Source organism: Anthonomus grandis, chromosome 3 (assembly GCF_022605725.1).
Source record: "Anthonomus grandis grandis chromosome 3, icAntGran1.3, whole genome shotgun sequence".
In the NCBI taxonomy this organism is placed as follows: Eukaryota; Metazoa; Arthropoda; class Insecta; order Coleoptera; family Curculionidae; genus Anthonomus; species Anthonomus grandis.
In genome coordinates, this window is record NC_065548.1 from 13,846,857 (window position 1) to 13,869,072 (window position 22,216).

A 22,216-nucleotide genomic window follows, 5' to 3' on the forward strand; every position below is an offset into this window, starting at 1 on the left:
AACTCACGGAGGCAGTGAATGCTGCATCATTGGAATTGTTACCAGTAAAATCTAGAAATAAGTATAACTATGCATACAACCGCTTCATAAACTACCGTACGAATAAAAATGTAACTTCTTTCTCGGAAAATGTTGTAATGGCATACTTCTTGGAGCTTGGTTCCAAGATGAAATCTTCAACTTTATGGGCCAATTATTCAATGCTGAAGGCAACCCTTGCAATTAGACATGATGTGGATATATCTAAATATTCAAAACTTCCTGAAACGGCAAGCACATGCCTATAAGCCAAAAAAATCCAAGATTTTAACTAAAGAAGAAATAAACAAATTTATTCAGGAAGCTCCAGATAAGGAATATTTAATGATTAAGGTAACTTACAAAGCTTCAAATTATAATTGGATTCTTTACATGCTTATTTATTGTTGTAGGTAGCTGTAATATTTGGAATTTCCGGAGCTTGCACAATGGACGAGCTGGTTAAAATGACTGTACAAGATATACAAGACCTACTATCTAAACTTTTAGTTACCATACCGGATTCAAAAACCAATACATCAAGATCATTTATAGTAAACGAAATGTACTTAAATCTATACCGCAAGTATGTCTCTTTAAGACCAAGAGACATGAATACCACTCGGTTTTTTTTAAGTACCAAAATGAAAAAGGTTGTAGAAAAGTAGTAGGAATTCACCAATTTAGAAACATGCCTAAAATAGTGGCCAGTTATTTGAATTTGCCAAACTCGAAAGAATATACCGGCCACTGTTTTCGTGGGTCTTCTGCCACAATGCTTGTTGATTCTGGTGGAGATATTACTAGTTTAAAGAGACTGGGTGGATGGAAATCAACAAATGTCACTGAAGGATATATAGAAGACTCTCTTACTAATAAGGAAGAAGTGGCAAATAAAATTTTCACAGCAGAGAAAAATCAAGAAAGTAAATCTAATATTTCTAATACTGCAGTAACGCCCAATATTAGTTATTGTCATACAAATAAAATTATTAGTTTGGAAAATATTCAACAAAATAATGCTTTTAGTTCCCAAGTTCTTCCAGTTTTCAATATTTGTACTAATTGTCAAATAACAGTAAATATAACAAATAATAAGTAATAATTTTAAAATATAATGTTAACCTCGTTTGTGCTGAAAGTTTTAAAAATAAAATGGTTTAGGAAAAAACCTGTTCGCATTTATGTTCTAAAGTTTACTGTATGGAAATAACATTTCCTTACAGTACAGAAATGAATATTTCCTTACTGTTATTTTCGGTTGCCAGGCAACAATCAAGTTGTAGGAAATATTGACTTTTTCTTTCAAATATGTTGTCAAAAATGTTATTATTTCTTATCGATTTTCGGAAAAATACATTTCTATATTTATTTGTCGCTATGGAGGCATATATCCTATACCCCCCGTATAGACCTAAAATCAAGGAAAAACGGTGAAGCACAACGTGACAACGTCGCAAATTATGGACTGTCGTTTGATTGGTAAGGCCCATTGCGCCGTCCAGCCCTGTGCATGAAACCTGTGGGGTGTGTTAGAAAAATTGTCCTACAGAAACACCATTTAAATCAAAAGGTACGTCCACTTTTATTAATTTATGTAGATGAGTTACTTTGTCCGAATAAATCAGTTCCGGAATCGCTATCGCGCGATCAACCGAGGTTCGATAATTTATTCGCTTTCCACGTTTATGTTTGTGTTGTGCAATTCGACCAATAGAATGGCGTATACTTCTACAAGGTTTGTTCATTTATTATTTGGACTTTTCGCAAATTTGTTATCCTCGCGTCCTTCGCCCATTACTTTACTTGTCATTTTAGTTTATATTATTGTGCATTTATTTGCAATTTTTAAAAGTGATGGTGACTGTAGTGCATGTCATTTAAATCCCCACTGTGGATGAATCACAGCGTAAATAGTTTAAAGGTACATTATAATAATATGATTTAGCCATTAAAGCTACTGCAATCCAATAATATTTTACTTGGAATTTGGCGTAATACGTCATTATTTTTTAAGTGATCTTTTAAATGGAAATTTGCCTGATCTAGGATGCATTTTCCGCTTTTCTAGGTCACGGTTGTCAAAGGTGTTAGAATGTCACGGTTTGCAAATGCTGTACCTATTTATCAAAAGACAAATGTTTCCGCGTAAAAACTTGTCTCGATAAGCGACGTAGATATCAATGTACTTTCGTTCAAAAATTCCTTTGTGGCTATTTATAGCAGATGCATCTTTTTTTTTGCTGTCTGGTGAGTTGTAATGCACTGAAGTTGCTTGAACTGGCAGTTAAAATAAAATTGGGGGAGTACCCCATTTTTGTTTTTTTTTGTTTGGGTATTTAGTAGTTTATTGAACCCAAGTGTGAGTGATGGATGACATTCAGGTATATTTTACAAAAATAGCCTTTTCAGGATGTACATTAGCTAATGTTTTATCCTAAAAACTTGCTTTTAACTTCCTTTACCCTCCCAAAAACATACATTTTATTCATGACGCATAACCTCACATTTTGTTATTGTGGTTTTATCATTAAAATTTGATTTCTGGTTGTCAATTTCTTTTTTGTAATATAATGTAAACAGGCATACGTAAAACATAAATTTCTTGTTAGAAACTTATGTCTTATGTCAAGTCTTTTTATTTAGGAAAAAAATGCAATTACAAAGTTAATAGTTGAAAAGCAAGATTCAGTGCACAAAGATTCAGATATCTAAATGCCTGTTCTTCCATCTAACCTAATTATCTATACTATACTAATTTTCAAGGTAGGAATAATATAAACACTATAAATTATAAAGAGTACATCAACCAGCAAAAAAGAAAGAAAATCTGACAGCATATACACATATACACAAGGAAAAAGAATCCAATTTAACCCCACAAACAAAACACATCACAAAGCAAAAGATACAATCTGACCGACAAGGGAAACTGTATTGTTATAATGAACAAACCAGATTATTTATCTAAGGTTACTCAATTCCAATAATTTTTGCAACCTAACTAACAACCCCATGAACAAGTTTATAGCCCTATTAAAGTTTACTCTTAAACAAAGCCAGTTGACTCTTGATTATTTTTCCATCTCCAAAAGAAAACTCATTCCCATGAATCAATCCCTCCACTCCTCTCCTTTACTGCCTACCGAAAATACGTAAAGCTAACTACCCTGTTTGTCCAGTAGTTGCCTACATGAATTCTCCTGCTTCCAGACTTTCTTCTTGGTTATCTTCTATTTCACCTTCTAAGTTAAACTTCAACAATCCTTTTTCTATAAAAAATTCTTTTTAATAAAATTAACTGAACATTTATTTCCTATCCAGATACCACCCCAATCCTGGCTTATCTCTTTTGATGTTACTAACTTGTTTCCGAGCTTACCTCCGAGTGATTACTTTATACTAACACTAATTTACCCAGGCATTTCATTTTGGATTTGTGTTCTCTAGTCAATCGTGTGCCCCTTCGAAACTTTTTTCAATTTGACAATAATTTTTTCGAAACGAAAAACTGGACTAGCAATGGGCTCTAATTTGTCGCCTCTTTTAGCCGAACTGTTTATGTATAAACTAGAACAACAAATTTTAGAACATAAAAGAATTTATGTGCTGCATGAATCCCAGGTCACTATCCAGAATCAAACCCAAGCTCTTGCAGTGCTCGACGTGTTTTATAGGCTCATTATTGATGTAAATTAAGTCCTCACAATACTGTAAAAAACTCTTATGGCTACCCTTGCCCCCAAACAGCATAAATGCTGATTTCATAGAATTTAATTTTAAGCAATGATTTTTAGAAAACTTGTAAACATTAGCAAGGTCATAATTAATGGCAGCCACTGCTTGGGAACTTTCACCTGCTTCAAATGAGAGATATATTTGAGTATCATCAGCATAATAGTGCTGTTTACATGATATGTATATTTTTGCCATGTTTGATACATAAATTGAAAAAAGGATTGGCCCAAGTATGAAGCCCTGGGGCACGCCAGAAGAAATCTGTATAAAACCAGAATCTACCCCATTATAAGAAACAGCTTAATACCTATCTCTAAGATAATTAGCAATCAACGCGCATTCCTCCTCCCCTAAACTAACAAATGACAAAATATTTAAAAAGTCATTGATTTCAGAAACTTAAATAATGTAACCTCACATTTTGTTACAGTAGTTTTGCTAATGCCTTATCATGAAAATTTCCTTTAGAGTTGTCAATTTATTTGTCTGTGATAATATAATGTTATTAAAACTCTTTCAAACTAACCCAGAAACTTTAAAGTTTTTTGATAGAACAAAATGTTTTTTACAAAGCAAGATTACAATTCCTAAACTAAAATTGTTTGTCAAAAGTTTTTTTGGAAGTCCTTCAATTTGTTCCATTGTGACAGGTCTAGCATTACAAGCGACAAAAGTTGTGGAGGTGGAGTTTTAATTTATTTAATGACTTTGTTACAAAGCTTGATGATTTTTTTGAACATTATATAAAAATATTATGTAAATTAGGTGGTAGTAGTTTTGTACTTGGTGGGGTATATATTCGACCAAATTCAGAGGTGAGTTTGTATGAAGGGCACTGCCACTCAGTCAACATCCTTAGGCAGGAGTATTCAGGAACTGATTTTTATATTGTTGAAGATTTTAATATACCTGAAGCTGGCTGGATGAATGGTGACTAAGGGTTTCTTTTTCAATTTTACTCATACCTAAATTTTTATCAGCTGATAATTCCTAAAATAGTCTGGTCTTTTTAGATCTGATTTTCTTTAATATATCTAATCTTTTAGTTAATGAGGCTACTAGTTATCTTTTTAATGAGTCTATTCATCATAAAACATATTGTTTTTCAATAGTCTCTGCTAGTGCTGATAGGGAAAGCATTAAATTTGTTGATTTTTACTATGATTTTAAAATAGCCGATTATGGTATCAATAATTATTTAGGGGCAGTATTGGTGTCAAATGATATTAATGTCATAGTCTCTCAATTTTATCATATTTTAGGAATGGCTATAGCACTCAAACATCCTTCCTTCCTTAAGCTGAGCTAATCTCAATTAAGCTGAAAACTAAGTTTCCTTCTTAGTTTTCAGCTTAATTGAGATTATTGGTTAAATTAAAGAAAGGGGCTCATATGTGTTACAGGACCAGTAATGGAGCAACTAACTATTGTAAGTTTTTCTAATCTTAGAGTGAGATGGAAAACTTTGAGTGATATTTGCTATCAAAATCACCTTTTGAAGTTGGATCAGCAGTTTTATTTATACTGACCCTAAAAGTTTGTGGTTTAATCTAAATAAGGATAGAGAGGTAAATTGAGTACCTAATTTAATGAATTCTTGGGATGTGAGGAAATTGCAGAAGGTTTTGCTCAATTTTTTTCCACTGTATATGAACAGAATAGCCCACATAATCTTAGTGCTTGAAATCAGACCAGGGTAAATAATACAGTCATTCCCAATGTAAATTTGTCACTTGAATTAGTATTTGATAAAATTTTTAAGCTAAAACCAAAGCTAAGTCCAATTATTTTTTGTCAAAATGACAGACTATGTTTCTATTTTAAGCAGAAATAGCCCTGAATATGGTCCAAATAAAGGACGTAACGTCGGCAATTCTTCTGAAATAAAGTCAGTTTTATTTAAAGTCCTAAAAAAGTAGAATGAAATCAAACTGTAAAATATTGTATAAACTTTTTTTCACAAAAAAATTATGTTTTATATTTAAAAAATTTCCATTTTCACAAATCTACAAATTATAACCATATAATTTGTTATAGTAGCTAATGTGTCATCCTAAAACTTTGCTTTGCAGTTGTCAATTTTTTTTTGTAGTAATTGAATGTCATATTGAAAATCTTTTGAGCACAACCAGAAATTTCAAAGTTGTTTTAGAGTTCTACATTTAATTTAAATAAAATACATACATATGTCAAATGTGTTTTAGTTTTGGAAAACCTAAGAAAAAAAAAAAACCTTAGAACTTGAGCCCTGAGGCCTAAAAAAACCTTGAAAACAAGCATGGATTGGTGGTGGAGTGGTTTGGCCTTGAGTTGGAGTTGATGGGAGATGAGCTCTATATTGTGTGAAAAATATGTAGAAAATTGAACCGTCTTCAAGAAAAGAACTAAAGGAACAATATAGAGAGGAAATAACTATTGCAAAAATAAGGGCTAACTCAAACTATATTTCAAATTGGGATATGTTACTCTCATTCTCAGAGATTATAAACTCTAGAAGAAAAAAAATTTTCACCAAAATAGAATATCAATATTGACCCTAAGAAATTTTATTTTTTTTTATCTGTGGTAAATAAGCTGCTGGTATCCCCTTTAATAAGTATCTGAATAAGCAAAACCTCAGGAATAACCCATTTTCTTTTTCTGAGGTGAGTTTCAATCTGAGAGAGGCCATGGACACCTTCAAGGCAAAACACAGCAAAAATGTCTATGATCTGAGCATTGACTTGTAAAGTCAGTAAAAACTGTCTTTCATCTATACAAATGAAAAATAACAGCTCTACTAGGCTATTTTTTAAATTTGTGCAGGTGATATCAGTTTGATGTTGAAGTCATAAAAGAAGCTGTGCCTCATTGTATAAATCCTCTGAATGATTGGTTTGGGGCAAATTCTCCTAACCTAATTATAAATAAAACTAAAAACATGATTATCACATTACGACACACTGAATCTCTAAACAGACCTGATAAAATTCTTTTGAGAAATTTAGCTCAAAGAATTAGAGCAGAGGGTTATACTGGTAGCCTATTATTCCCTTGCATTGCATTCAGCTCTGTGTACTTGTCTGGGACCATTCTGCACGTGTGGCAAGACTGTTTGGTTTGCAGAGTAGAGCAGTATGAGTCATTGCTGGAACTGCCTATAGAGATGATTATAAATTACAAAACCCAATAACCTTTTATAATAATTCCTGGAGATTAAGAGTTAGAAATTGTGTCCATTATTGTGGTTCATGGCATGTCTTAGACAGGTTTTGGTATTGGTTATTGGTAAACTTTAGTAGATAGGCGTTATCAGAGGTAATACTCCTTAAAAGAGGGGTCAGCGGTATTAATAGAAGTTTTCAAAAATTGTTGGTGAATTCATTTTTTCTCAACAAGCATTTTTAAAATATGTAATAATTATATTTTGACCATAAAAATCTTATCTATTTATGTTCATAAATATTTACATAAAATCAATATCACCTTGTTATCTTTCTTTAAGACAAAAAATCCAGAAAAAATTATTTTAAAATGAAAATAATTCCAAGTATAAAGTCCAAGACAAGGAAACAAATGTCAATTTTAGTCAATATTAGGCAATAATTTATCATGCACCTCAATTTAATATTTATTTTCTTATCATAATTAAACCTAATTACTACTTTAAGATTAGTTAATATTTTTATTGGGTGATCTGTAATGAGTTCACAGACTAAATTAAATGTTTAGAATACACTACCTAAGAATTAAGTTTTATGTCAATTTTTTTTTAAATTTTGCAGGTGTATAGCCAATAGATAACAATTTCTATGGATTTAACAGACATTTTTTTCTTTCAGACTTGCGATGGCCCTTACCAACAAGTCTTTCTAAACCAATGATTTTTATCAACGGATTATCTAAAACATTACTCAAGTAAGTAACTAAGAATATAGAGATATTCATAATAAGTGTATAATATTTAGGGTACAAGGAAAATTCTTGTAATTTATGAGTTATTTACAAGGTCATTGTCAAAGGATTTAAATCAAACAACATCTGTGCCACAAGGCAACTATCTTCTGGTGTACCATAAGGGTCAATTATGTGTTGTTACTTTTTGCCCTGTACACTTCCAAGATGTAAAAGCAAACAGATAATGTTTTTTGTTTATTAATCAACATTTACAAGAATCATTTGTAGCATTAGTACAGTACAAATTCTAAGCTAAACTAATATTAACCATCAAAAAAAGCTAGCCATGAGAATGAACCTAATACCAACCAACTCATTATAATTTATTCTAGTTATTGCAAATGAAGATCCTCTATTATAATAACTAACTAATAATTTATAAGAACTTGCGATATTTTGATGTTTGAATAGCTGACATCCTTTGTCAGCTAACTCATATAAAGCAGCACTTGCTGATATTAAGCACCATCTTATTTAGTTGACATCAGGAAGAAATTTTATTAATGTCTTTCTGTAGAGCAACAATTTTATTTGAAGAGACAGTTTGTCTATACACCTTCAGATCATCAAAGAATAGAAAATCAGACTCCAAGAGACATCTAAGATCATTGGTAAATAAACTAATAAATATATGTTTAAAAACACTAAACTAGCACACTTTCATTAGAGTAGTAGAAGGTCAGACAATCAAATAAAAATCATAATAAAATTTAAGTTATTAACAGAATAATTCATATCAGGATAAAAAGCATGAAGTGCTCGATGTATAAAATATGACAATTATTCTATTGGCAACTATCTATGAGAGACGAGTTATGAAATAAGTACAGGTATTCGCATATCGCGCGCTAGCTCTATCTCTCTTTCTCTCCTACAGAGGATCTAAAAAAATAGAATCTATTAATCCTGGCAGTCCTAATAAGGATAACGGGAAACTGTTATCAAATTATTGCATTTTCATCTGTCCTTGATAAATGTGTAAAGTTTCAAGTTGATGAGACTTTAAGAAACCAGTGAAAATTATGGTTAAAGATTCCAGTACATACATACATCGATATAACTTGAGCTAATAAAAGCTTATTAAAAAGCAGTGTGTACCCTTGGGATCTCCTGAGGTTAGATTCATAACTTATTATTTTAGCATGTTCTTTAAAAGTAAGAATCAATTCAGGTCAACAAAGCATCAGAGATATTTGGCTTAGGCAGACAAGAAGTAAGTTTACTTTGTCAAAATTTTTGCTTAAATCAATGTAAATAGCATGTGATTCTTTGACATCATAAAATGTGTTATAAATACAATTGGAGAAAGATCAATCAACTGAATGCACTTTAATAAAGCTATCTCCAATCATTTCCTGGTAAAAATATCTCAAAAATGCTTCTACACAATGTTCAAAAAGTTTTGAAATATAATAGTTGTTTGAGACTAAATTGTTATTGCCAGATTAATAGATGCAACACATATTTCGTAACTTCTAATGTTCCAGAAACTTTCCACATTTCACTGATAAAAAGATTGAAGTAGATAAAGAGAGTGCATTCGTTTAAGAATCTGTTTTGGAGCAATAATTATAACCAGATCAGAGGTGGATGGTGAGCAGCTCAGCAATGGAAATGAAGATACTCTGCAAGAACTTAGGTTTAATGTTAAAAAATAGCATATCACATTACTATGTGCATTATGCCGGTTTTTATGAATTAAATACCTGTATTTAAACATAGATTCCTGCTTAATCATCCATTAAATGTGCATCATTGCTAGTTGCTCATATTAATTTTGCTGACGGTATTTCCTATATAATTTTGTATCTGTATGGATATAAAATAGAACTCATTATGATTGTAATAAAGACTTGGATCTAAATTTTCAAAATAATTTTAGGCTACGGACCATGGACCTTCTAAACTAAAATGGATTTTGGCTCCGCCAAATCCAATAGATGTTCACCTTTGGGTGTGGAAAACAACAATTAGGCACAGAACAAGGACCTTTGCATTTCCCTTTTGTTAATGTAGGTATAAAAATCCATTTTTTTAGGTTTTGCTGCAATTGCATAAAAAAATAATTAATTAGAAATATTTTCATGGTTAATAGAAATCCGCAATAAACATGCAATAATAATCTTTCTAAGTAAATATAAATGTTAAATTAATGTTATTTTAACAGGAAATTATTAATCTAAAAATGGCTCTGTAAGTGGTTAACTTGGTTTTGGCTTTCTATTGATTAATGTTCATTTTTATTTGATAGTCATACTTAAATAAACCATAGAAAATTTGACTGCATATAAACATGCTTATAAACATTTTTAATACCTACAGCTGGTGAAGATGCCTTTATCCATATCAGATTGGCTAGAGGAACAACTTGAAATCAGAGGAATCGAATCCACATACTACAGTCGCTACATTATGAACCTTTTTTACGCCGATAACAACGAAATGTTTCAACCTGGGGACGAATTTATGTATGAAGAACTTAAACCGGTTAGTTAACACATTTTTACCATACCATTTAACAATAGACAGTTAAGGTAGAATTATATGTTTGAACGCTCTTCTGGTAAAGTGTCATGTCAGTTTCCACAGTAAAAAATGTCAGAAACACCTTAACTGTTTAGAGCAGTGACCTTTTTATAATTTTGTTTTTTTGGTTGAAATATGATTTTGTTAAAAATAGAATGGTAAAAAGCAAAAGCGGGGGCGTCGCGCCCGTACTCGTCTATGGAAGCGCCACGCCGATACCAACGCTCAGCGGATCAAACGTTCCGCCGCTGTTGAGTGTCTAATGTCAGCAGTTGAGCAGGTAACGGATGTGCTTCTGATCTTCAAGACACGCTTATGTTTTCTTTTTTGGTTTTTTGTTTGCACCCATTTTTTACTCGTAGCAGCGTATAATAAAAGATTTAGTAGGTTATGGTGTAATAATCGTAATTCTTATAGCACAGTATTTCATAAACATTCTATGCATGCTCTAGAAAATATCCGTGAACTTTCCAGGACCATTTAGGGAATGATCTGTGCCAGCAATTTAAGTCTTTCTGGAACATTGTTATATGCAAGGTAAAATTTAATTGTAGCAAGATAAGCACTCTTACTATCTTCAATACCTGTGACCTTAAGCAATACAATGTAGACAAAAATTAAAACAATCGGCTGTTGATCACTGTGATGTCTTGATCAGCAAAGAGATCTCACATCACCCACCTCTCAATATTAGTGTTTGTTCAGAAAAAAACTCACTAAACCTAAAAATACTGAATCCTTAAATTATCTATTTTCAACATCAAAAAAGCAAAAAATTATTATGAGCTATATAGTTATTGTATACTGATTGGTTTTTCTATTAGTTCCACAGATATACAAGGTGTGATCAAAAAATAAGGTGAATTTGTATTTTTTCCAAAAAATATTGATTCATCAATTTCTATTTTGTCTCATTCAAAATAATCTCCTTGAGATATTATACACTTGTGCCAACGCTTTTTTCAATCCTCGCTGCATATCAAAAAATCATTTTTTGGGATCTTGTTCAGGTCCTTATTCGATGCCGTCTTTATCTCCTCAATCGTTGTAAAACGCTGTCCTTTCATGGGCCTCTTCAGTTTCGAGAACCAGAAGTCACAGGGGGTCAGGTCTGGGGAATACGGTACCTGCGACATCATTAGTGTGTTGGCTTTAGCAAAAAATTCGTGTTTCGGGCGAATTGCTTCTCGCAAATTGCAGGTAATATTCCTTATTTACTGTTTTACTCTAAGGCAGTGATGCACTCATGATGCACCATGCCTCTGCAACCGAAAAAAACTGTAAGCAATATCTTCAGATTTGACCGAACTTGTCATGCCTTTTTTGGTCTTGATGATCCAGAATGCCTCCACTGAGACGATTGAGTCTTAGTTCCGACGTCATAACCGCATACCCATGTTTCATCACTCTTTTGAGTAAGTCTGGATCGTCGTTGACATCATTCAATAACTCTTGAGCGATGCTCAATTGGCTGTTCTTTTGGTCGAAATTGAGCAATTTCGGAACAAACTTTGCTGACAGTAACGTCTCATGCCCAAAACACGCGTTAAAATTGCTTGGCACGAAACAAACGAGATGCCGATATCATCAACAATTTCTCTAATGGTAATTCGACCATTTCCCAACACTATTTTTTCACTTCTTCAATCAGTTGTTGACGTGTTGGGGCGTCCAGAGCGAGGTTCGTCATTAGTGTTTTCTCGGCCTTCTTGGGTTTATAATACTTGTAAAATTTTTTTTGGCTTAAAGTAGACTCACTGTATGCCACTTTTAACATTTCAACTGTTTTGGAGTCTTTATTCCTCCTATAAACAAACAAAACATGCTATACAGCTGAAATTTCAGACATTTGCTCCAGACAAGTGTACCAACATAACCAAATAAAATAATCTAAGATCGAACGGAGGTCGTCCGCTAAATTTGAAAATTCACCTTACTTTTTGATCACACCTCATAGACTCGATAAGACGATGCAATATATAAATAGATCGTCTTTGTAGAACAGTAAATAAATGAGTTCCCAAGTATACTCCCAAAGTGTAAAAATGTTCATCCTCCTTGGTATAATAATGAAATAATAAAAAAAAATAAATTCGGATAATGCGTGATCTTTCTATGAGTTTTCTACATTAAGGGCTAAAATAAAAAATGATATCATAGCAGTACACAAGGAATATATTAATCAAACTCAAGAGCAAGTAAGCCTTAATCCGAACAAATTTTGGACTTATATACACACTCAACATATACAGATTCAACACTCAGATTTCTCCACAATAGAAATTGTAAATACTTTTGCAGATTTCTTTCAGCAGTCTTGTAATACAAAAAGTAACTCCAACACAAACAATGTTATTTAAAAGTCAAGAACAATTTATAGTACTACTGATATCCAATCTTTTTCAAAAAGTTTTCCCACTTTAAAATCATGAAAAATAAAATGACAAGTCGGATAACTTACTTGTACCTATACTTTCCAAGCTACTTACTTTTGTTTTTAATCTTTGTTTGTCAAGTCAATGTATTCACAATATCTAGAACCATTCAAGAGAGGTTTCCATTTACAAAAAATCTGACAAAATGGCTGTCATCGATACACCGATTATAGATCTTCTTAAATTTCTAAAAAAGTCATGGCTTTCAGGACGATTTCAGTATGTATGTGTAAATGATGTTTTTTTTAAGCGACTATCTCTCAACGTTGATCCACTTTTGTTCGACATCATAATATCTAACATTTCCTTAGAACTTCCAGGCAAACAGTTGAAACAGGAATTTAGTTTTTTCCAACAGCCTGGACTAAGTAGTAATTTTTAATACCTGGCAGTTTAAAGTTGTTTTTCCTCTTCCAACTGCCTGAACCAAATTTGAACTTCCAGGTAGTTAAACTTTTGTTTTCCATGTTCAGGTTAAAGTATGATGTTCAGTTGTTCCTTGAATTTGAAGTCTCATCAATTTTTTCCTCAACTGCCTGGACTAAGTTTTTATTTTTAAATTCCAGGCAGTTGAAGTAGAAATTTATTTTAAAGTCATGATGTGTGTAAGAAACTTAATTCGATGGTATTATTGAATGCTGATCACCTCAAACTTCTCCGCATTAATTTCTCCCACGTGAAGTCTTCCCTTCAAGAAGATCTTGGTACTCGAATTACGTGGAGCAATACAATCAATCTGAAAATGAATATCAATAAATATTAAGTACTTTCCTATCTTTATTCTTCATCAAATACTAATCCAATTCTTTTTAACTACTCTATGAGTTACACGGCGCTAACTAGATGCGACTCCCTCTGTGACTTGGGCATGATCATTGATTTCAAATTAACATTCACAAAGCGGTACGAAACAATGATTGGTGAAACAACAACCCTTGGTTTCTTTGCGAGACTTACTCGCGTGTTTAATTAAAAAATAGAGACACTGAAAACATTATTCTTTTTACTTAGAGTAGGCTTCAGTTGTCTGGTCTTTGAAGTATCATACTCGAAAGACTCCAAAGAAGATTTCTAAATCTCCTGTATTTTAAATCGCATGGTTTTTATCCACCCCAGGGATTTCCAGAAGATAATTTGCCGCCCTACTCTTTTAAATAATATAAATTTTCTGGTCATAATTACACCTTACAAGCCCAAATAAATTATGTTCTTCGCCAATTCACGTAATGTGAATATAATACCCATAAAGATGCACTCGACCTCTTTAGCACCTGAAATCTGAAAATTAGAAAACACTATAACACAATCTTCCCTGTTCCTACAGACAATTAGCAATTGTGTTCCCATTTTTTCCTTATCTTGTTCTTCCTTGTGAAAATTTTTTAAGTTGTGACCTGATATGTCATATCTTATTTGTTATAGGCTAATTTTTTTTTGGTAAATTTCATTATTATATGTAGGTAATTTTAAGTCTACTCTATGTTTTTATTGTTTTTTTTTCATTTAGCTTGTTTGATTTGAATTTTATAGTTTGCATGTTTTTTCCTGCTTTGTAATTGGGTTTTACTTGTAAAGCTTGTAATAAATAACATTCAAGGCAATAAGTGTTGAAAGGAGACTAACAGGCTTCAAAGTGGTTTGGACATGCTTCTGTAAATTTGGTCAGAGCAACTGCTTTCAAAGTCAGAATTTCCATGATAGTTCTCAACCTTCCTTGCCAAGATTGAACTTAGAGAAATGAGAGAAAGGAATATTCTCACAGGTTCTACCACTATTGCACCTTAACATGTCGGATCTATAGACGCGGTTCTAATTGATAAATATCAAATTTGCCAAATTTCTGAAGAAGCTTTTATCTGAAAATAAGAATTACACGAAATTTGTAAGGATTTGTAAGTTAGCGTTTTGTTTTATCATGTAATAGTTTTGGTACCTGGTGAAGGGTTTGTGAATAAGCTATGATGTGTGGCGTGCGTTAAATGAATGTCGTTTAATTTACGACCATGATTGCACCCTCAAGTTACTGCTGAGCTGCTGAATAAATACCTCTAATGTTGTAAAATGCTTTCTTTGACAAACTTGCGTCTAACGCCTTTTTCATTGAAAAAAAATATTGCTCAGATGAAGTTTTTGACATTATTTCCGAGAGGAAAGATAGTTTTAGGTAACTTGTCAGAATTCCGCTTCTAGTGCTCAGATTGGATTGATTTTTGTTTGAAAACTTTCATTGGAATCTTCTTTATTCAAAAAAATTATCAAAATCCATACATTAGAAGCTTCTTTATCCAAGTTTTTGTATATCATGTCCAAGAGGAAAAACATATTTAGAAACCTAAGTCAGAACTCTTAAACTTTTAAATTTTAAACGTGCCTTGAATGATGTATACTTGGGTAATCACCCTGTTCCTTTGATGAACTATAATAACTTTTTAGGCTTAATAATAGATTAAGGTTCAATAAGCATATTGATCAGCTCTGCTCAAATCTAGCATCAGGTTTTTTAGATTAAACTCATCAGAGGCCAGAGCTGCCTACTATACATTAATTGATTCACAGATACGATATTTACTCTTGTTGTGGATAGTTTCAAAAGTTTTTGGGCTATAAGAAATTATTAGCCTCACAAAAGAATTATTTGTGCTGAAAAGTCAATGGTTCATCAATCATTAATAAAACAAGGGAAAATACTCACAATATAACTAGATCATACCTTTTACTTAGGACCTTCACAGAACATACTCAAAATAAGACATTCTCATGTTTTCGATTTTTAACAAGTCACTTATTAACATTTTTCATCCCCATTGCTTTATATCACTTATTAATAACATTATTTAACATTATGTATGATGATTAAAAAAGTCAAGCTAGAATTCCACAAAACTTAAATTCTCTTTTATGTTCATACAGAATTGCGAGGCAGAGTCTCTTATAGACGAGCTCTGCGAGAAGTTCAAAGAGGTCAATTCGGAAATGGCCACCAGTTCTTCCAACGATTTGCCCCCAGTAGCAACAGTCCGTAAACCTTTCGAAAAAAGCACTTTGAATCCAGAAGAAAAGTAAGTTTTGATTTCATAAAATGCACCTGAATTTATACTTAAGTAAAATTTCATGTTAAAAGTTGAAAAGAAGGAGCTTAGGAGTAGCCAGATAAAATCTGATAACTTTTAAGTGTTTAATTTATAATTCTTTCTTTTTTTCTTCTTTTCAATAACTATTATGATCCTTTTTCTTTTAAGATACTTTCAAGCCTTCTCGCCTTTACAACTAGACTTAAACCAGGACAATTTTTACTTTCCAAGCGGCAACTTAGTAGCCGAGAAATGGCCTTCCAATAATAACAACTACGATCCCTTTGATTTTTTCACCACCGAATATTTCACAGGTAAATATTCATGTTTTCTCAGCAAAAATGTTTATAAAATATCTAAAATTGGATGACTAGTGTTGTTTTCTTCCATTTATGCTTTGACGATAAAATATGCAGTGCCAGGACGCAAAAACGCAAGTTTTTTCACTATTATTAAAACAGCCCGCGCATATGCAAAGTATTCATTTAATCAACTTGTTCCAGAATCTCCGAAAAACACTAAACTGAAACCAAAAAGGCTGTTTTCTGACAGTATGAAGTCCATCTACCAAACGGATGGTAGCCCCAGAACAGGATTTAAACGAAATCATTTTGGCACACATTTAAGCAAGGATAATTTAGCAAACTGGGAATTTATTTCTAATGAGGATAACTACAGAAATGTAGAGCGATGCTTGGATTTCAATGGATTTCCTGTGGAGTTTAACCAACAGGTGCAAAACGACTCACCCACCTCTCGCATGACACTTTGGCTTAAAAACACTGACTCCGAGAATAATGCCCAATGGCTTCTGGTGAGTTTGTTTGTACAACATTAGTTCTCGCTATTTAATTTTTTTTTTATTTTTTAAGGATAATCTTGTCAAGAGAAATGAAACTGTAGAGGAGAAACCCAACTATCTCTCCTTATATCCTGATAGCATTTGGTCTAACGGAATAACCTCCGATAAAACCGAGGAGAGAAGATCAACTTGGCCTAACTATAACTCGGAGGAGGAAGAAGAGGAAGAAAGCGCAATCCGTCAAGAATACCAACATCGTCCCAAGCAGGCTAAACTGGAGGTAGAGAGTGCTTTAAAAGAAGAGTATAACAGGGAGCTTGCTGGTAGAGCGGGCAAAATTGATACTTATGATGAAATTATTGGGGGAACCATTTTGTCGGATGGCAGTTTGCTTAGTCCCAGTCAAATTCAAAAAGATATTTATGATTTTGGATTGCTTTCTCCTGGGACCGAGTTTGAAAAGCGGCAAGGTAAGTAAATCGTGATTTTTTGTCTTTTATTTATATGGTATTTTGATTAAAATGAGAAAGATGATTACTTATTGTGTTTGAAGTACAGGGGGATAAAGTTTGAACAAACTTTCCTCTAAAAAACTGTAATAAATTGTGGATTTTTTAATATTGGGAGACTTACAAAGATTCGTACTATATTTGTTCAAACTAAACGAAATAACCCGAATTTTCAAAGTTAAAATAGGGTTTGTCTCATAAACATTGGAAATTAGTTTCTTAAGAAACTTATAAATTTGGAATACAACTTAGAAAAATAAAACTATTGTTTCTAAAACACAATTTTAAATAATATAGGTATTAAAGAAAATAGGTTTTTGATAATTTTTTTGTCCCAGGGAAGTCATTTCCTTTTCAGGAAAATGAAGCCATGCTAAATTTCCATAAAATCATATTTTTACATAATAATCCCTTGAACTTTGTCCACACATACACACAACCAAACTTTATGTAATTTATTTATTTAGAATCCTGTCAATACAAATGTACGTACATATTTGTTTTATAAAGTATGTTCAAAAAGTTTTGTCTTCTTGTGTTTAATTTTGTTCATTGTTTTGTCAATTTTTGAAATTGTATTTGTGTTTTGTTTTTTTAGCTTGTAGGATGCTTGTACACAAGATTATTTTTACGTAATATAACACATTTTCTTTCTTTCTTTCTTTCTAATATAATAAATAATATTACATTAATTTGAATAAAATTACATTAGTAAATAGGAGAGGTAGCATACACCTAGGAAAACGAAATCCTGTATGTGTCACTACAATTTAGTACTAGTAAGACAGGTGTAAAAGAAAATGTCTCTCTATATCTATACAAACATCCATGTATAAGCAGTAACTTATTAGCCAAAATCTCTTATATGATACAAAGAAAAACAATTATATACATAATGTAGGATATGAGAGCGGCATCTACAATAGTGACACTAATAATTCAATTTCAAAATGTGCTTTATTTGTTTCAAACAATAAGTTGTTAAAAATTTTTTAAAAATACCTACTTTACCCAAAAACAATAAAACAGACAGCACTCTACAAATGAGAGAATATACAAACATTATTAATAAATTTTTTGTCCGCAAATTCAACACCACAAAAGTTGTTGTCTAAAAATATTCATTGACATTGCCTCTTTAATGTTGTGTGGTAGGTGAGGCCTGCATAGATCGCCTGCATATCGTTAAGGTAGATGTACGAATAGGCAGATGCAAGTTGTTTACTTGACGTGTCATGTAGCTAGGATTTTCTGCGATGAATGTATGATAATGTTTGTATGAGATGCTAACCACTTCCAGGATTTAGATACTCGTGACGATAAGAACGCTCATAACCTTCATTTTATCTACATTTAACGATATGAGATTCCATTCAAATCATATTTTTAATTGCTGTAAATCTGTTTGTAGAGAAGAGTGTGGAGACTTGCTGTCATTTTTGCAATAAAAATTGTTCTTACTTGAAAACATTTTACAGTTTTTAATATTTCTATTTAAAGTTGGAAGCATATTCATTACTTTTGGCCTTATATAAGTTGGAAAACTTTTACTTTCTGTTATATGTTGAAGTGGTTCATTTAGATTTATTTGTCTTGTGTTGGGAGTACAATTCGAAATTATTTTAAGCTGAGGATTCTTATTGTAAAAAAAATGGAAGAAAAACATGAAAAGAAAGCAGAGGTACATTTAAAATTGTGTTTAATTTAAGTTAAAATAGTGTCACAATATAAACGTTCAGTGGAAATAAATCTTACTTCCTAAATATGATCCTCAATATGTAATTTTGCATTACACTTAGTGCGTGAAGAGCATTATCGGGTAATACATCCCAATCAAGAATACTATATCTAATTAATTATTGATTCAACCAATGTTTCTGTAGATCATAAAAAGTTGATTATTATTTAGAAATTTTCGCAGCTCATAAAATTTATAAATAAAGCATATAAGCCTTTTACTGAGATCCACAGCTTGATCATGCCACTTAAGGTTCTTGACAATTTGTACTCCTAACTAGGTTACTATTTATATCTGGCCTATTTGAATTATTTAGTGAAAAAACAATAAAAGTGGTTTTATCAGTGTTGTAATTCTACAACAGATAAAAACTATAAATTCAACACAATTTAAAATAAGTGAATCCGCTGCAACGTCGCTTTTCTACCATGCCGCTACCAGCCTTTTGATGTTCTATAAATAACCGCCACCCGCGCGGCGTCTTTGTGGCAGTCGCTCGTCACCTCTCAGCGAGTCGCCGTTGAGCCGTCTCGCGGTATCGTCTCCGTCCAGTTGTAAGATGGAAGACACGCTCGCAGCAAATCAAAATTGAACTTTGTTGTTTTCTCTTGAATTAATTTAACTTTACAACAAAAAACCGCTGCAGAAATTGAAGGCGGTTGAGTGAAGCAGTAATCGGCCCCCATGGTGGAGCAGTTCTTCTTAAAACCTTAAAAATTGTAAGTAAGGTCTCTCCTTACATAGGAGAGCGCTACAAGTGATTGGGGCAGTAAAAAAACCTCCCCACAATCAGTGTTTCGAGATACTTTATTTTTGGTCAATAATAAAGTAGTATCCAGCCAAATTTTGATTTTTGCTAGTCCTCTCTCTGCTTTCTCTTTTGCAGCTTTCTAGGTGTTTTCCTAAACAGACATACTGTGTCATCTGCATATGAAATTATTTCTCCATCAATTTTGGTAATTTTTAGTAGCGAAATCTCCTTGTAGAAATTGTCTTTCATTAGTTAATGTGTCACTAAGTACATTAATCCTCTTGAGTATTTTTTCCATAAAGTAGTCTTTAAATATTCCATAGGCCTTAGACCTCTCAATGAAGTAATTTTTGATGTAGGACTGTATCAAAGTGTATTAAAAACTGTAGCAACATATTTATCCCCTACTTAAAATTTTTAACCTTTAGAAAGATAATTTGACTATTTTAAACAGAAACCCAAACTGTTTAGTATTAAAATATTGTAGAGTTTTAAATGATTATAAAGCCTTACTTTAAAAATTTTCTTATTTTTTAAATTTTCTTTCTTTTCTTTCTTCTTTTTAAAATTTTCAGATTTTGCTAATTACAAAAATAAATAAAAATTATTACAATTTTATTAAAATAAAAATCAAAAAAAGAAATAATTTTTATAATCTGTATTGCCACATCTATCAAGTTTTTAATTTTTTCTTGGGGAACATTTGTCCATTCATCTAAAACCGTCTGTATAAGTTGTTCTATGTTATCAGGATTATTTTGAAGAGCTCTAATCTTCCTTTTGATCTCTTTTCATGATTAAGATCTGGTGAGCAAGAAGGCCACTCCAAAACTGCAACACCTTCACCTTTTAAGAAACATTTTGCAACTTGGGATGGTTGTCAAATGGAAATTAAAGGAGTTCTTTTACAATTCCACCCTAAAATATTACAGTACCTCCTTTGTATTTCGGAATGGATTTGGCAGCACAGAACCCAGCTTGTCTTTCTCGACATCTGAAAATGCGAATTTACCGGTCATCATACCAAAATCAGACTTGTCGAAGTTTCATGCTCCAAACATTAATTAAAACGGTTGGTTTTAATTTGTCTTAAAACTTCTGAAACTCTTAAATGTCTTCTGCTAAATAATTCCCGAGCGCAAAGTCTTCTTCTCACAATATCGACAGAAACACTAATACCTGTAGCTGCAAAACTTGCATTTGTAGCTCGGAATGAGATGTTGTAGGATTTCTTCGTGCTATTTGAGCTACAAAGCGATCCTGCCCTTCTGTAGTGACTCTTCCACGACTTCTCCTCAGTCTATTCTTTAGTGTTTCCTGTTCCAGAAACCTTAAATAGGTTTTTTGAAACAACTTGTTGTGTAACCCTAATGATTCTTCCCTTCTGGATTTTCGATAACCCCACGTACGGCATTTTTGTTTAAATGTGCGACAATTAACTAATTATAAAGTCAATGCGACCTTATGAGCTAAAATTGATAGTGCCCGGACAATTATTTTGTTTATCTACCTATTCTTGTTAGTAAACACGTGTACTTTTTCATTGCTCATAACAAAAAAAGAAAATTAAACGAATATTTCAAATTAATACCGGGTGATTCCATATAAATTGGGTTGTGTGTATACTGTAAAAGCTTCTCGAATTCATTATTAATATGATGACCTTTTTCCACCAAGATCGCCGAAGAACCGTGTCGAAATCTTATAAAAGTCTGAGTCAATCATATGCGCAAACATTCGCCAAAAATGTCATTAAAAAATTCTACAAATCTCTTTTTTTTTTCAGATAATCAAATTTCCTTATTTTCAAACAACTCCAATAAACGGGTGGAAAACTGGGAAAACGTTCCAACATTAATGAAATGCGTCCCGGTGAGTAAAGCATGGTGGTTGGAACCCTTTCAAAATCCCATGGTTGAGGGTCTGATTAAAGCAAAAGTTGTCAGTTTAAAGATGGTTAATCATGACAAAGTAACATGTTTTACAGCCATCAGTTGGTAAAAGTTTTTTTTGTTAATGAAGTTATTTTTTAGGGAAATAGTGCGTTTTGCGAATACGTCCGCCCTACCATCACCACCACAAACTGTTTCTCAACTGCCACTTTTCAACCTCCGAAACTTTCGTCGCTCCCAGTAAATTCGGCCGGACTTGAAAAAATGGCAGATGCGAAACCCGATGCCGCTCCCGAAATGTATTTCGAGCCCATTAAACCCGTTGAAGACCCGATCGTTCACGAGGAGGATGTTGGGCTGAAGTTTGAGGATGGAACAACTTTCGCTATTAGAGGAAGTCCCAATAAGGTAAGGAGTTTAGATAATGTTGTTTTTCTTTTAATATTGCTTTACTTTTATACTAAGTGGTGTCTAAGGAACAGGATTTTTATAGAATAGGCCCAATGAAATTTTTCTGTTCTGATTACCTTTTAGAGTGGGTTTTCGGTCGTTTTAGGAGATACGGAGATGGTTGAATTAAGAAAAAGTTTCTCATTTATAAATTAAGTTAACCGATTTACGGCCAAGGATAGAAATAAATCTTAAAATTTTTAAATTATATATTTTAATTATGAAAACACATATGTGAAATCAAATAAGAAATAAATCTGCTACTTTCTGAAATAAGTGGTGTTGCATAAACGCATCAACGGCCTATAGTGTTAAGTGATATTGCCGAAAACAGTCAGCGTGTAAATAAA

The 22,216-nt window shown here is 32.4% G+C and overlaps 1 protein-coding gene across 6 annotated transcripts in view; it reads left to right on the plus strand.

Annotated features, from left to right (window-relative positions):
• The first annotated feature begins 1,473 nt into the window (after nt 1-1,473).
• Nucleotides 1,474-22,216, plus strand: part of LOC126733754 (uncharacterized) — a 46,865-nt gene continuing 26,122 nt past the window's right edge. Inside the window, exons 1-11 of one of the 6 annotated variants that reach the window (XM_050437142.1) lie at nt 1,474-1,591; nt 7,578-7,653; nt 9,575-9,704; nt 10,015-10,179; nt 10,373-10,498; nt 15,564-15,712; nt 15,893-16,038; nt 16,228-16,538; nt 16,597-16,996; nt 21,311-21,495; nt 21,558-21,824. In XM_050437142.1, coding sequence (XP_050293099.1) covers nt 9,633-9,704; nt 10,015-10,179; nt 10,373-10,498; nt 15,564-15,712; nt 15,893-16,038; nt 16,228-16,538; nt 16,597-16,996; nt 21,311-21,495; nt 21,558-21,824 — 1,821 coding nt within the window. In that variant the 5' untranslated portion in view covers nt 1,474-1,591; nt 7,578-7,653; nt 9,575-9,632. Of the gene's footprint in view, nt 1,592-1,645; nt 1,757-1,794; nt 1,943-2,182; nt 2,269-7,577; nt 7,654-9,574; nt 9,705-10,014; nt 10,180-10,372; nt 10,499-15,563; nt 15,713-15,892; nt 16,039-16,227; nt 16,539-16,596; nt 16,997-21,310; nt 21,496-21,557; nt 21,825-22,216 lie in introns of those variants that run through there. The other 5 variants (XM_050437146.1, XM_050437144.1, XM_050437143.1 and 2 more) reach the window with 5 other exon arrangements.